The 16004-nt window shown below is 41.7% G+C and overlaps 1 protein-coding gene across 9 annotated transcripts in view; it reads right to left on the bottom strand.

The window, feature by feature from the left end:
* The window catches only part of LOC124790314 (nucleolar transcription factor 1-A-like), a 210033-nt gene that overhangs the window by 88726 nt on the left and 105303 nt on the right, over positions 1–16004 (bottom strand). For all 9 annotated transcript variants that reach the window (XM_047257773.1, XM_047257776.1, XM_047257782.1 and 6 more), the window contains one exon: positions 2471–2582. In XM_047257773.1, coding sequence (XP_047113729.1) covers positions 2471–2582 — 112 coding nt within the window. The remainder of the gene's footprint in view (positions 1–2470; positions 2583–16004) is intronic.

The following is a 16004-nucleotide window of genomic DNA, read 5'->3' as shown; positions in this document are numbered from 1 at the left end:
GAAAATATTTTAGGCAGTAATATGTACACCTGGAAAGAAGTCAATTTTTAAATCGTATTACACCTACCCTTGAGTGAGAAAATACAACTGATAAAATTATCAAGTGTCTATTAAGAGATTGAAATCTATACATATCACACATTGTTAAGCATCTATTTCCTTGTAAAACTTCTGTACCATCTTGTGGACAATCAGATCGTAGTTTACTTCTACAGGTTGCTTAACTTTTCATTATGGAAGCCATTATGAAACCAGATGATGTGTTGCAATTTCGCTTCACAACAAATTAATGTATTTTCACTATAATTTGTTTTTTTTCTTAATAATCTAAAATAACTGTCCATTGCCAGTTACAGCTACATGACTATCTGCAATTTGCACTTCGACTGTTTGGCAGAGTGTCCACTGAACTACTTTCAAATTCTTTCTCAACTGTTCCACTCTCAGGTGATACATGGGAAAAATGAAATCTACATCTTTCCTTGGGTGCTCCGATTTTTCTCATTTTATCCCTATGGTCATTTCTCCCTATGTAGGTGAGAGTGAACTAAATGTTTTGGCATTTGAAGGAGGAATCTGACAATTGCGATTTTGTGAAAAAAGTCACTCTGCAGCAAAAAATTCAATGTTTTTATGATTTCCACCTTACTCACTTATTTTTTCCAATCCATGATGCCCCCATTTTTTTATGATAATACAAAATGATCTACCCATCTGTGAACTTTTTCAATCTAGTAGGGATTCCATAGCACAGAGCTATACTCCAGATGAGGACAGACAAGCATAGTGAAGGCAGTTTTTCTACATTTGTTGCATTTTTCCAAGTGTTCTGCCAATAAAACACAGTATTTTGTTCACCTTCTCCACAGTATTTTCTATGTGATTGTGATGGTTCGAACATCAGTTGTTCATAATTGTTATCCCTAGGTATTTAGTTGAACCCAAAACCTTTAAATCTGCATGTTTTATTGTGTGGCAAAAAAGTAATGGAATTTTTTTAGCACTCATGTGAAGGACCTCAATATTTTCTTGTTAGGGTAAATTGTCATTTTCAAACATGCAATAATCTTATCTGAATCAGTTTACAATTCACTTTGATCTGCTGGTAAACAAGAGCATTGAGAACAGTAGAGGACCTGTAACACTTCCTCGGGGAACCTCATATATCATTTCAGTTTCACTATATGACTTTCTGTCAATTACTACAAACTGTGACCTTTCTACAAGAAATCACAGAATCAGTCAGACAACTGAGATGATACTCTGGAGGCGCACAATTTGATTGGAAGTTGCTTGTGAGAAATAGTGTTCAAACCCTCCTGAAAATCTAGAAACATGAGATCACATATTGATATCACTCATTATTTCATGTCAGCAAAGATCCAATTGTGCTTCACAAGAGTGATATTTTCTGAATCTGTGCTGATTATGTGCCAATAGACCACTTTCTTCAAGTCATTTCCTAATGTTGGAACATAGTATAGGTTCCAAAAATCCTACAACAAGTTTATGTGAATGATATGGGTCTGTGACGATGTTATTACCAGCTACTTTATATGTTAGGTACATCCTTACTCAATCTATTTCGATCATTGGAAGTAATTCATGTAATAATGTGCTGACTGCACAGCAATGCACACAAAACGTGAATTTTTATATATGTGGTTTGTATTGCTTCCCACAATGTGAAAGCAGTTTGGAATTGAGTCTTCTCCATTTCAGCTCTCATTGGCAGTTGCAGAAAAAAGGAACATGTGAACTGGGAAAACTGACAAACTTCAGAGCAGCCTGCATAAGCACTTCGGTGTCATATTTCCCTTTAATAGTGTAACACGAGAAAGAAAATGCTTATTCAGGAAGCATATTTATGCTGAACAAAAGCATTAATCTAATGTTGTATCGATTGCGAATGCGACACATTGTACAACCAGGCAATGACTAGTTGCTATTAATGAATCTCTGCATATTTCCTGAGGGCAGTAATTAAGATTGTAGAAGAAAAGAAGCAACTATCAGTGGTAGAAACTAACAACTTGCCTGTCATGAAGACATCTTCCTCATTTCAACAACAAATGATGTTGGCATGTCACCATTTCAATGGAAGAAATACAGAAGATATCCTATATAATCGCAGAATGTGGAATGTAAGCAAATTACTAGCAAAGAAGATAGTGATCAAAATCCTACTCACCCACACTTCACATCTTACAATTTCATGTAAATATACTATAAACCTGTCTGGAGCTGATAAGGCATTTACAACATTTGTATTTTCATCAGTCGAAAAGGGAGGCGGAGGTGCACTAATGTTAGCCAAAATTATAGTCACTAAAAGAAGATGTGCAGTCAACAGAAAAATAAGAATACAATCATGTGAAACTAAGGAGATGCCTTGCAGCTTAAAATAGTGCTGACACACAAATGAAATTCAAAACACAAAAAAATCAGTTACTAAATAACCCAAGAATACCTTGAAAGGAGTCTGAAGCTTTTTAGGCCCTGGTTCTGGATTGGAGGCTGCATTGGCTGCTTTTGCTTCCTTAAGAGCAACAGCTTTTGGCACAAGTTCAGGGTGTTCCTGGCTGCAATAAAACCACAGAATCAATACATGTGGAGTTTCTACTGAAGTATCTCCTTATACAGACTAGTGTGATGGAAGAATTAAATGGTAGTTACAGTGACCATAATCCAACAAATTGCCAGAGCCAAAGCACCCCACAACACAAAGGGTGTAACAGATTTTTCAGAATATAATATACACATAGATAAGACAAAAATATGTTATATGGACATGGAACTCATTTCTTACAACTATTTACAGCACATCAGTCTTGTGAAACACAAAGGAACATTACCTAATAGCATTGTGTGTGTGTGCGTGTGTGCGCACACGCACACATGCACACGCACACACACACACACACAATGCTATTAGGTAATGTTCCTTTGTGTTTCACAAGACTGATGTGCGCGCGCACACACACACACACACACACACACACACACACACACACACACACGGCCACTGTCTTTGGGCACTGCGATCCTACTATGCTTTCCTTTGCACAAAACATGTTCAAAAATCCTTTTGTTAACAATGACACATGCATTCACCCACAGTTGCAGAGAACCCCAGATACATTTATGTAATCCAGGAGTATTGCATATGGTTTCACAACCTCGGCACAAAAGCTGACTGCAGCTTGAACAGAAGTTTGACACACAAGAACATTCAAATGCTCCTGCAATTAACAATTTTGTGGATGTAAGTCCAGAGAACATGGGAGGCTACAGATGCGGTCCACTTCTTCCTATCGATCTATTGTAGAATCTATTTAGTAGCCTACAGGAATTAACACTAAATTGACCACTTGAAACAGTTGATGCAATGTCGTTGATGTAACATAGTAATAAAAATAATGACGCGAGCCGCCTACCAATATTACCTTTTGTGAAATAAAATGTAATGCACTGGTGGTGAGTCTAAGAATTATGAGTACAACTTAACCACACACAAGCAAAACAGCACTTCAAACATTTCATGTGAGAAAGTTTTGCAAGTGTCTTTAACTGGGTGCGATTACTATTGGTCACGTATATTGTGTTTTCGGTCACGTATATTGTGATTAAAAAACAATCATTTATGTAATGGGCAGCATTTATCCATGTTTGCACAGTGAACAAGATCTGTTTGTAAACCTATTGACACATTCCATATCATGGCAAGCTGTCACAATTCATACTAAACTAGTTGGTTTGATTAAATACGTGGTGGTGTTCAAGTCTTTTTTGCCTAGTTACTGGACACACGTGACAGCTTATTGATAGTGTGTTCACTTTCAGTCATAGCCAAATCAGATATTGTGAGATGTGGAAGTAAGGGAGTTTATGTTTAATGCCCCAATGTGTCCACCTTCAATCATGGTCAAACCAGTCATTGTGAGATGTTGAAGTAAGGAGGTTAGTGTGTGTGTGTGTGTGTGTGTGTGTGTGTGTGTGTGTGTGTGTGTGTGTAGCTTATGGGTGCTCAATGGCGAGGTCATCAGCACTCTTACACAAATTAAAACAAATGAATGTGGATAAAATCACTAAAATTGTTGCACACAATGAGGAGGAAACCTATAAAGTGACATTCATTCACACACTCCCACATAACTTGCATTGAGCCACACAATCACTCTATCTCATATGCCTGGAGACAACTGGGAACGGGTAGAAGGTCCTAAACATGGGATGAAAACAAATGTAAAACCACAGAAGAGTTAAAGGAAAGACATAGCGAATGTAATTGGCTGATCACTTACAGAAAGCATGGATGAGCCAGTCACCCTCTAACACATAAAAACATCCCTCTAAAATTTTCGGAATCAAGTTGGACACATCACAAAACTGTGAAAGTTGCACCACATTCATTGAGCTACAAAAGGACTGGGGCCTATGAGAAGACAAATGAGGAGGACCTCCATCCGTCTACATGGCTGAAACGAGGCATGCCACAGCTGCGTATTGGGCTTTATGAGATGCCGCTTATTATCTGTCACTTCCAGGCACTCGTCTTCCCATCAACGCTTCACTCTCCACCTTCAACAGTAGGGTGATAGCATGCAGTGGGTTGGTACACAGAAATAACTGAGAATCACAATGAGCCTCCTTGACTGCTACATCTGCCTTTTCATACCCCTCAATACCCATTTGCCCCGGTACCCAGTAGAAAGACATTTTTCACAGCTGTTGTAGTTGGAGGAGGGCGTCCTGGTTATTGTGGACTACAAATGTTGGAGAGAGTGAATGGCAATAAGAGAATCTGAAAATATAAGGAATGCAACATCCTAGGAACATCTCATCTGTTCCAGTGCCAGCAAGATCTCATATAAATCCGTGTTAAAACATCAAAGTCTCGAGGTATTTGATCTTGAGAAAATGATCAGGAGAAACAATAGAGCAACCAACAGAGTCGCCCTGTTTTGACTCACCTGTAAAGAGAGCTGTGGGGTTAAGGTGCTCACATAAAATATCATAAAATAATGTATTAAAAACATATGCAGGAGAGCAATATTTCCTGTACTGCACCAAATCTAAAATTAATCTGGGCTTTTGCAGTAATCAGGGTGGCATATGGTTAAAATCCTGGATTTGGAGCTGTACTTTCTCCACATCAAGTGACGTCAGCACATGCCGCACACAGCTCCCAAGCGGCCTTGTTGCTCGTGGACAATTTGAGAAAAGACATTCCAGAGATGGACAAGCAACAGTATGAATTGCAGGTGACTTCCAGGCTGCATGGAACTTACATGCCTGACACACCATGAAGAGTTGCCATTGAACTGCAAGTGGCAGCTCACCAGCCTCAGAACAGAGACTGGGTATGGTGCTGGTCCTATAAGCACCAAGGGCAGCCGAATCCCCTCATGGTGGACAGCATCAATTATTTTCAAACAATAAGGTCTCACCAATTCATACACTGTTGTTGTTGTGGTCTTCAGTCCTGAGACTGGTTTGGTGTAGCTCTCCAGGCTACTCTATCCTGTGCAAGCTTCTTCATCTCCCAGTACCTACTGCAGCCTACATCCTTCTGAATCTGCTTAGTGTATCCATCTCTTGGTCTCCCTCTACGATTTTTACCCTCCACGCTGCCCTCCAATGCTAAATTTGTGATCCCTTGATGCCTCAAAACATGTCCTACCAACCGATCCCTTCTTCTAGTCAAGTTGTGCCACAAACTTCTCCCCAATCCTATTCAACACCTCCTCATTAGTTATGCGATCTACCCACCTAATCTTCAACATTCTTCTGTAGTACCACATTTCAAAAGCTTCTATTCTCTTCCTGTCCAAACTATTTATCGTCCTTGTTTCACTTCCATACATGGCTACACTCCATACAAATACTTTCAGAAACGACTTCCTGACACTTAAATCTATATTCGATGTTAACAAATTTCTCTTCTTCAGAAACACTTTCCTTGTCATTGCCAGTCTACATTTTATATCCTCTCTACTTCGACCATCATCAGTTATTTTGCTCCCCAAATAGCAAAACTCCTTTACTACTTTAAGTGTCTCATTTCCTAATCTAATTCCCTCAGCATCACCCGACTTAATTCGACTACATTCCATTATCCTCGTTTTGCTTTTGTTGATGTTCATCTTATATCCTCCTTTCAAGACACTGTGCATTCCGTTCAACTGCTCTTCCAAGTCCTTTGCCGTCTCTGACAGAATTACAATGTCATCGGCGAACCTCAAAGTTTTTATTTCTTCTCCCTGGATTTTTATACCTACTCCAAATTTTTCTTTTGTTTCCTTTACTGCTTGCTCAATATACAGATTGAATAACATCGGGGAGAGGCTACAACCCTGTCTCACTCCCTTCCCAACCACTGCTTCCCTTTCATGCCCCTCGACTCTTATAACTGCCATCTGGTTTCTGTACAAATTGTAAATAGCCTTTCGCTCTCTGTATTTTACCCCTGCCACCTTCAGAATTTGAAAGAGAGTATTCCAGTCAACATTGTCAAAAGCTTTCTCTAAGTCTACAAATCCTAGAAACGTAGGTTTGCCTTTCCTTAATCTTTCTTCTAAGATAAGTCGTAGGGTCAGTATCGCCTCACGTGTTCCAACATTTCTACGGAATCCAAACTGATCTTCTCCAAGGTCGACTTCTACAAGTTTTTCCATTCGTCTGTAAAGAATTCGCGTTAGTATTTTGCATCTGTGACTTATTAAACTGATAGTTCGGTAATTTTCACATCTGTCAACACCTGCTTTCTTTGGGATGGGAATTATTATATTCTTCTTGAAGTCTGAGGGTATTTTGCCTGTCTCATACATCTTGCTCACCAGATGGTAGAGTTTTGTCAGGACTGGCTCTCCCAAGGTTGTCAATAGTTCTAATGGAATGTTATCTACTCCCGGGGCCTTGTTTCGACTCAGGTCTTTCAGTGCTCTGTCAAACTCTTCACGCAGTATCGTATCTCCCATTTCATCTTCATCTACATCCTCTTTCATTTCCATAATATTGTCCTCAAGTACATCGCCCTTGTATAGACCTTCTATACACTCCTCCCACCTTTCTGCTTTCCCTTCTTTGCTTAGAACTGGGTTTCCATCTAAGCTCTTGATATTCATACAAGTGGCTCTCTTTTCTCCAAAGGTCTCTTTAATTTTCCTGTAGGCAGTATCTATCTTACCCCTAGTGAGATAAGCCTCTACATCCTTACATTTGTCCTCTAGCCATCCCTGCTTAGCCATTTTGCACTTCCTGTCAATCTCATTTTTGAGACGTTTGTATTCCTTTTTGCTGCCTTCATTTACTGCATTTTTATATTTTCTGCTTTCATCAATTAAATTCAATATTTCTTCTGTTACCCAAGGATTTCTACTAGCCCTCGTCTTTTTACCTACTTGTTCCACTGCTGCCTTCACTACTTCATCCCTCAGAGCTACCCATTCTTCTTCTACTGTATTTCTTTGCCCCATTCCTGTCAATTGTTCCCTTATGCTCTCCCTGAAACTCTGTACAACCTCTGCTTTAGTCAGTTTATCCAGGTCCCATCTCCTTAAATTCCCACCTTTTTGCAGTTTCTTCAGTTTTAATCTACAGGTCATAACCAATAGATTGTGGTCAGAGTCCACATCTGCCCCTGGAAATGTCTTACAATTTAAAACCTGGTTCCTAAATCTCTGTCTTACCATTATATAATCTATCTGAAATCTGTCAGTATCTCCAGGCTTCTTCCATGTACACAACCTTCTTTTATGATTCTTGAACCAAGTGTTAGCTATGATTAAGTTATGCTCTGTGCAAAATTCTACCAGGCTTCCTCTTTCATTTCTTACCCCCAATCCATATTCACCTACTACATTTCCTTCTCTCCCTTTTCCTACGCTCGAATTCCAGTCACCCATGACTATTAAATTTTCATCTCCCTTCACTACCTGAATAATTTCTATTATCTCATCATACATTTCTTCAATTTCTTCGTCATCTGCAGAGCTAGTTGGCATATAAACTTGTACTACTGTAGTAGGCATGGGCTTTGTGTCTATCTTGGCCACAATAATACGTTCACTATGCTGTTTGTAATAGCTTACCCACACTCCTATTTTTTTATTCATTATTAAACCTACTCCTGCATTACCCCTATTTGATTTTGTATTTATAACCCTGTATTCACCTGACCAGAAGTCTTGTTCCTCCTGCCACCGAACTTCACTAATTCCCACTATATCTAACTTTAACCTATCCATTACCCTTCTTAAATTTTCTAACCTACCTGCCAGATTAAGGGATCTGACATTCCACGCTTCGATCCGTAGAATGCAGTTTTCTTTCTCCTGATAACGACATCCTCTTGAGTAGTCCCCGCCCGGAGATCTGAATGGGGGACTATTTTACCTAAGGAATATTTTATCCAAGAGGACACCATCATCATTTAACCATACAGTAAAGCTGATGCCCTCGGGAAAAATTACGGCTGTAGTTTCCTCTTGCTTTCAGCCGTTTGCAGTACCAGCACAGCAAGGCCGTTTTGGTTAGTGCTACAAGGCCAGATCAGTCAATCATCCAGACTGTTGCCCCTGCAACTACTGAAAAGGCTGCTGCCCCTCTTCAGGAACCACACGTTTGTCTGGCCTCTCCACAGATACCCCACCGTTGTGGTTGCACCTACGGTACGGCTATCTGTATCGTTGAGGCACACAAGCCTCCCCACCAATGGCAAGGTCTATGGTTCATGGGGGGGATTCATACACTATGCACCCACAATCTAGCCATGAAGGCATTAAAGCCCTGTACAACTGGAGCAGATGTGCCCTGTCTGCTCCCATAGACCTACGGCTAAGGCACCTTAAGATATTCAGTGCCTTCTGGGTTCTGGTTTTCAGATATCTTACATGTGGTAACCACAACAGTTTGAAGTAAAAAAAAAAAGAGGCCCAGAAACCTCAGTGAGTCTTTAAAATGTAGACTGGTATCCATCATAATTAAGTCAGGTAAATTAAAAATTGAGAATTGTTCAGAGGGATAGGGGGAGAGGGGGGGGGTGGGAGGGAGTGCGGGAGGGCGGGGGAGGGAGAGGAGGGGGGAGGGAGAGAGAGGGAGGGAGGGTGGGAGTGAGTCTTAGCAACTCACTCCCCTAATCTTCACTCTAACTCGTAACTGAGGAGTCGCTGTTGCAACACTGGAGAAGGAACAGAAAACAGCAAAATCATCCACAAATAAGGAGCATTGTATGGGATTCCTTACTGTAGACAATATTCTGCTTATCGCTCTGTCTACGGCAAAGATGGTAATACTTAAAACAATGCCCTAAGGGACACCATTCTCCTGCTCAAATCAGTCTGACTGCATGTCACCAACTGGGGACCTAAAAAGCTGCTTAGACAGGAAAGATCACATGAAGATGGGGAGATGGCCACAAAAGCTCCATTGCTGCATTCGTAAATACAGTGTCTCCAAGTCGTATCGTACACCTTACTGATATCAAAGAATATTCTGATACAATGATGTTTACATAGGAAAGCCTGCTGAACAGCCACCTCTAATGGAGTCAGGTTGTTGACAGTGGACAGAAATTTCCAGAATCCACACTGAGAACAGCTAAAAACTTGCCTGGCCTCTAGAAACCAGACCAGAAGACAGTTAACCGTTTGCTCCAAGGTCATTATAAAGATACTTCAGTAACTACCAGGACATGTGCGATTCTTTCCTGGTTTGAGGAGAGGTATCATAATTGCCCCATGAGCTGGGAAAGTGACCTGTCTGCCATATCAAATAAACACATTCAAGGAGGATTTCCTTTGACAATGCTGGCAAATGTCGAAGCATGTACTACCAGATTTGGTCATGAGTGGATCCAGTTTCACGAGCCTTAGACAGGGTCGATTCCTCCCAAATGGAGAAAGGGGCATTGTAGGAATCAGAACTGATGGAATTGAAGTCTAACTTGCTCCTCTCTACAGCTGCACTGTAGCGACGAAAAACTGGATCCTGTCTTGCACTGACAGTAGTTTATGAAAAATGCTCCGCCAGTGCCTGAGCGTTGTCTCTGGGCGATGTTTGGAGACACTCCTGCTTCAGCACTGCCGCTATTGATTAACAACTGTGTTTATCATAAATCCTCCTGATGGCTTCTCATTCTTTGGCAGAACACATGGAATGGTTGATGGAATCCACGAACACTTGCCATGACCTTTTCTTGCTCTCCTTAATTACACATCGAGCCTTGGCTCTTGCGACCTGAAATGCTGTGAAGCTGTCTGCTGTTGGGCGGTACTCAAACCTCTGAAGAGCCTCATGCCTGGCACAGATTGCTGAGTGGCACTCATTGGTCTACCAAGCTATAGGTTGCCTCCTAAGATGACCAGAGGACTTTGGGATGGATAAGTCACTGCCATGATGAATCACTTGTGTAATGTTGTCTATCCACTCCTGGACACTGTCACAATGTTCATACATAGCCAGCTGGCTGAACAGTGTTCAGATAGTCCCACTGACCGTCCACTTTAGTGGCTTCTCTTCAGGTAACACTCCATCCAGCAGGTGAATGCGGGGTCTGAAATGGTCACTGGAATGAAGGTCGGCAATGGCTTCCTATGGAACAGAGTCTATGAGGGCTGGGAAGCAGAAACAGATGTTGTTGGCTCAGAATGACCCCCGTAGCAGCAGAGAAATGGGTGGGAACACCTGCATTGAGGATGCACATCTTGTGAGACATCATGAGGCTCTCCAAAACCTGAGCCCAAGGGCAAGTAGAGGTTGAGCCCAACAAGACATGGTGGGCATTGAAGTCTCTCAATAGGAGAAATGGTCGGGGGAGTTGTTCCATAAGATCTGTGTATGCCTCTGAGTCAACTGTATCTTGCAGAGGCGGATACAGTGAGCAAACAGCGATCCTCTGACACATGTGAATTTCAATGGCAATACATTGCAGGTCGATAGCGAGGCGGAGAGCAAAGGAGTGGTGTGCATATTGATAAACAAAGTGACGCCCCCTTTGGCCATTTCCCCAGTCAGGTCATCCTTGTGATAAGGCATATAGCTCCATAGTACAAGGTATCAGATGCTTTAAAATGTGTTTCCTCCAAACACAAGCACAGGAGGCATTCCTGTGCTTGAGTTTTCATTTCTACCCAAGCGTGGTGTAAAGCCCTATAGTACAGGTACATTAGATGCATTAAAATGCATTTCCTGCAAACACAAGCACAGGGGTGTTCCTGTGCTGGGAATTTCATTTCCTCCATGTGTGTTCTGAACACATTAATGTTCCACTGTAGTATGGGAGCCATCTATCTCGGGGGTTGCACTTTCATCCTGGCTTTCTACCGGCGAGGGGAGCTCGCAATGGGTACAGGCTCAGTGTTGGCGCGAGATGAGTGACCCAGTCCAACATCAAGGTCAATCGCCTCTGAAGAAGATTCAAGAGAGACATCAGAGAGGATGATGTCGACATCATTGGACTGTGTACTCCCTGTGTCTCTCAGTGGGCTATTCTTTGCTTTGGATCCACAGCCACAGAAGTGGTAGTGATTGTGATGGATGGTGGACAGGACTCAATCCTTGCAGGGGCAGGGAGCTCCACAATGTCAAAAACCAAGGCCTTTTGCAGTCTTAAGCTTGTTATATCTTTTGTTCGTCAAGATATACACTGCAGTCTCAGTTCCAGACAGGATAAGCCCCACAGCTATTCACACACTTCAAGAGAGAAGAACAAGCGACTTCTTCATGGGCAGCCTTACCACATTTGCCACAAGTGGCTTCTCCCTTATACCCCACCCGTCCAAAGAGCTGGTATTTGAAACAGTACATTGGGTTGGGGACATAACACCACACTCTGAGGCATAGGAAACTTGCCTTAACATGATCTGGAAGTTTCGTGCTGCTGAAAGTCGGTTCTTTTTTGGGAATGTCCAACAGATCCTTACATGTCTCTACACTTTAGCTGTTGTTCAATGCACTGTGGGCCTCTATTTCAATGGCATACTCTCTAAGGCACTTCACTTTCTGCTACTGGGAATTAGAGGTTTTGACCAATACTGTCCCATTTTATAGCCACCTGACTGATTTTGATTCCCTGAGATGCCTTCTAAACCATTTTTAATGTAAAAATGGGAGACTTTCTCAAATGGTTCCCTCTCATCTCTTAGCTGCCAAAAACACATTCTGTCCTGCAGAATGCATCCTGTTACTATATCTCAAACTATTTTTAACAACTCCAGAATCTGGAGGGTTGGTCACACGAGGTCTTTTGTGCGACTGGGTGTTGGTACTTCCAAAGTGGCCGACCCATTCTGCTGGTAGGAGGAATAGGAGGAAAAGAAGATTTCAAGGGGTCCATCTCAGTCTCACGAGCATCTTGGGAAATACAAGCCCACCTAGACAGGGCCACTTATACAACTCAGATGCAGCCCATTAACAACTGTTACACAATAGCCATGCAACTCATCAGTGTGCAGTACACCTTGAACTGAGGGTTTTTTTTTTATACACATTTTTACAATTGTCATGTTCCGGGTGATCACACCAAGATCCCTGTTCCCTGTGACACACAATGCTCCACTGCTGCACCATACAGTGGTCACTGAAGCTTGTTCACAGCTTATGGTGACAGAGGACTGGTGGTGCTTACCAGTCCCCAGCTCAGTAACTCTGGGGTCGCCAAACCTGTACTCATCAAATGAATGCTGAGCCCCTGAGAGCTTCATGTTTAATGTCTCACCAACTTGAAGGTCATTATAGACAAGGACATAAACTCAGATGATCAAGAATGGGGCAGGATATCATCCATGGCCTACATGAAGAAGCCATTTTGGCATTTACCTGAACTATTGATGCCGGAACTTCAATAGCAATTTGGGGATCTGAACCTCACTCTCAGTCTATATCAACCCATCTTAACTACCATTCATCTGGCTCAGTTTCAGAGAAGTGTGGGCTATTTGAATAGATGTAGATAAGTACAGATCCAAGATACATCAGGTGTCATGTATATTAAATTCCAATACAAGTCGCTGCCTTCTTTGGTGCAAAAGGAGGTGACAAATGCCATATTGATGGTACCTTTTATCCAATGGTTCATCAAGTGTACGTTTTATTTGATTAACTGTAACTGGAAATTTGAAAGCAACTGTAACTGTTAATGATGGGCAGGAATACTTCAAGACTAATTAAATAAGCAACAGGGACTAATTTAAAAGTATGAATAAAATGAGAGGGTAAGGAAACAGTTCTTTGGGTTTTGAACAAAAATTCTGCCACTTTAGACAGCCATTTACTTCGCATGTTCTCAATGTGCTGTATACCTAACATGCAAGAATTTAAGTGGGAGAATTGCTAAATAATGCGTATCTTCAAGGGTACCAAATGTTTTTATGCCAGTAGCTAGTGAATGAAACTGTAGAAGACTTTAGTGACACTACAGTGCCTAATGGCAGTATGTGGTATGGGTGCAGCCAATTCTACAATTATCCTAGGTTTAGTCTACCTACAATTTTAATTTAAAACAACAGAAAATCCAGGAGGCAATGTAACAATATAATGAATATAGTCGAGATACTGAGTCGTACACACACACACACACACACACACACACACACACACACAGTGCGTGCATACAAATGCAACTCACACACACATGACCACAGTGCCTGGCTGTTGGAGCCTGTTGGTGAGTAGTAACTATCGTTTTCATTATGTTTCTACAATTTTAATTTTGCATAAAAGTTCAGGCACTACTTAATTCATAGATGGTGATTTGTGCTACTCATAATTTCAAACTTTTTTTCCATATATGTATAAGCAAAATTTCATTCCTGTTCTGCAACTTACATGCGAACAAGTTAAAACACAGATGTCATTATACATAGCAGAGTAAGAGAGGTATGAAAGGAAAGCAAAGAAATTGGAGGTTCTACATATTTATTACAGTAACACCTGAAAAAATTGATGAAACACGCATGCACGCACGCACGCACGCACGCACGCACACACACACACACACACACACACACACACACACAGACATTTCATTTTGGCCAGATCCATCTTCAGTGAAAAGACGATACACAACAATACATATACGAGATGGAATCCAAAATTTTCGGGACTGGTGCTGCCATCTGGAAAGTAGAAGTAGTAGATCTTTGCACAGCTAGGTGGTGAGAGCTGCATATTTGACGAGTCAGTGTGCGGAGTGGTATTCAGCTGGGAGGACGTGTTGTGTGTCCACATTGATTTCCGTAATACTCTGTGTTTGGTGTGTGGCGATTTTACAATGGATCTGCGAACAGAACAGCTCGTGTGTATCAAATTCTGTGCAAATCTCAGGAAAAGTGCTACGGAGACCCTTGCAATGATTCAACAAGTGTTTGGGGGACAGAGCATGAGTTGTATGCATTTGTTTCAGTGGCATGCTCGGTTCAGGGGACAGAGCATGAGTTGTATGCATTTGTTTCAGTGGCATGCTCGGTTCAGGGCCGGCCGTACAGACATCGAAGATGATGCTTACACTGGAAGGCCCGTTAGCCGCACAACGCCAGACATTGTTGCCAAACTTCAACAACTGCTTCGTGTGGATCAACGCTGAACCATTCAAGACCGTGCAGATGAAGTGGGTATTGGTTATGGGACATATCAATGTATGTTGACTGATGAATTGGGCATGCATCGTGTCACCGCAAAATTTGTGCCAAGGATCTTGACTGCCGATCAGAAGGCACAGCGTGTTGAATGATGCGCGGAGCTTCGTCAGACTGCATCTGATGATCCAACCCTCTTGTCACGCGTTATCACCAGTGACAAGAGCTGGATTTATGGTTATGACCTAGAGACAAAGCAACAGTCATCCCAGTGGAAGAGCCCAGGCTCTCCAAGACCCAAAAAAGTGAGACAGGTGAAGAGTAAAATGAAGAGCATGATCATCGTTTTCTTTGATACCAAGGGAATTGTGCACAAAGAACTCGTCCCACGCAACCAAACAGTGAATTCCATGTACTAATGTGACGTTTTGCGACAACTCCGTGAAAATGTGCGGCAACGATGGGCCGAACTTTGGCGTCAAGCGAACTGGCTGCTGCATCACAACACGCCCTGTTACACGTCCTTGCTCACCAGGACCTTTTTGGCAACAAACAACATGGCGGTTGTACCCCACCCACCGTACTTGCCAGATTTGGCAACTTGCGACTTTGCACTATTCCCAAAACTGAAACTCAAGGTGAAAGGCCATTGGTTCGACACTCTAGAGAGAATTCAAGAAGCATCACTGGCAGTGATAAACACCCTCAAAGAACAGGACTCCCAGAAAATGTTTGACCAGTGGCAAAAGCACTAGGACTGGTGTGTACATGCTGGTGACCATTAGTCCAAAGGTAAGATTTTCAACAGATGGCAGCACCAGTCTCGAAAATTTTGGATAGCACCTCGTACACTATGCAAAACAAAAATGTTGTACAATAAATTTAAATTACTGGTAAAATGGCTATACTTCCAGAAAATTTTATTTTACAAGCTTTAACCATAGCAGTATTTTATATGTTATTGGGCGGTCTATGGGAAACTTAACTGCGATACTATACTATACTCAACATATAAACCACTATGAAACAGTGTTCACATACTATGATTCAAATTTCAAAATTGGAAAAAAAAAAAAATTTGTTTCCTGATAGAGATACATAGCAAATGAGACACACAAAGCCCTATTATATTGACGAGAATTTTAGCTTCTGGAGATAGAAGAAGATGAACTATTCATGAATGCATTTGGTGAAATAAATCTCTACATACAGGGCTATTACAAATGATTGAAGCGATTTCATAAATTCACTGTAGCTCCATTCATTGACATATGGTCACGACACACTACAGATATGTAGAAAAACTCATAAAGTTTTGTTCGGATGAAGCCGCACTTCAGGTTTCTGCCGCCAGAGCGCTCGAGAGTGCAGTGAGACAAAATGGCGACAGGAGCCGAGAAAACGTATGTCGTGCTTGAAATGCACTCA

The sequence above is a fragment of the Schistocerca piceifrons genome, chromosome 1 (genome assembly GCF_021461385.2).
Source record: "Schistocerca piceifrons isolate TAMUIC-IGC-003096 chromosome 1, iqSchPice1.1, whole genome shotgun sequence".
In the NCBI taxonomy this organism is placed as follows: Eukaryota; Metazoa; Arthropoda; class Insecta; order Orthoptera; family Acrididae; genus Schistocerca; species Schistocerca piceifrons.
Note: the sequence above shows the minus strand (reverse complement) of the source record. Positions and strands in the feature narration are given on the sequence as shown.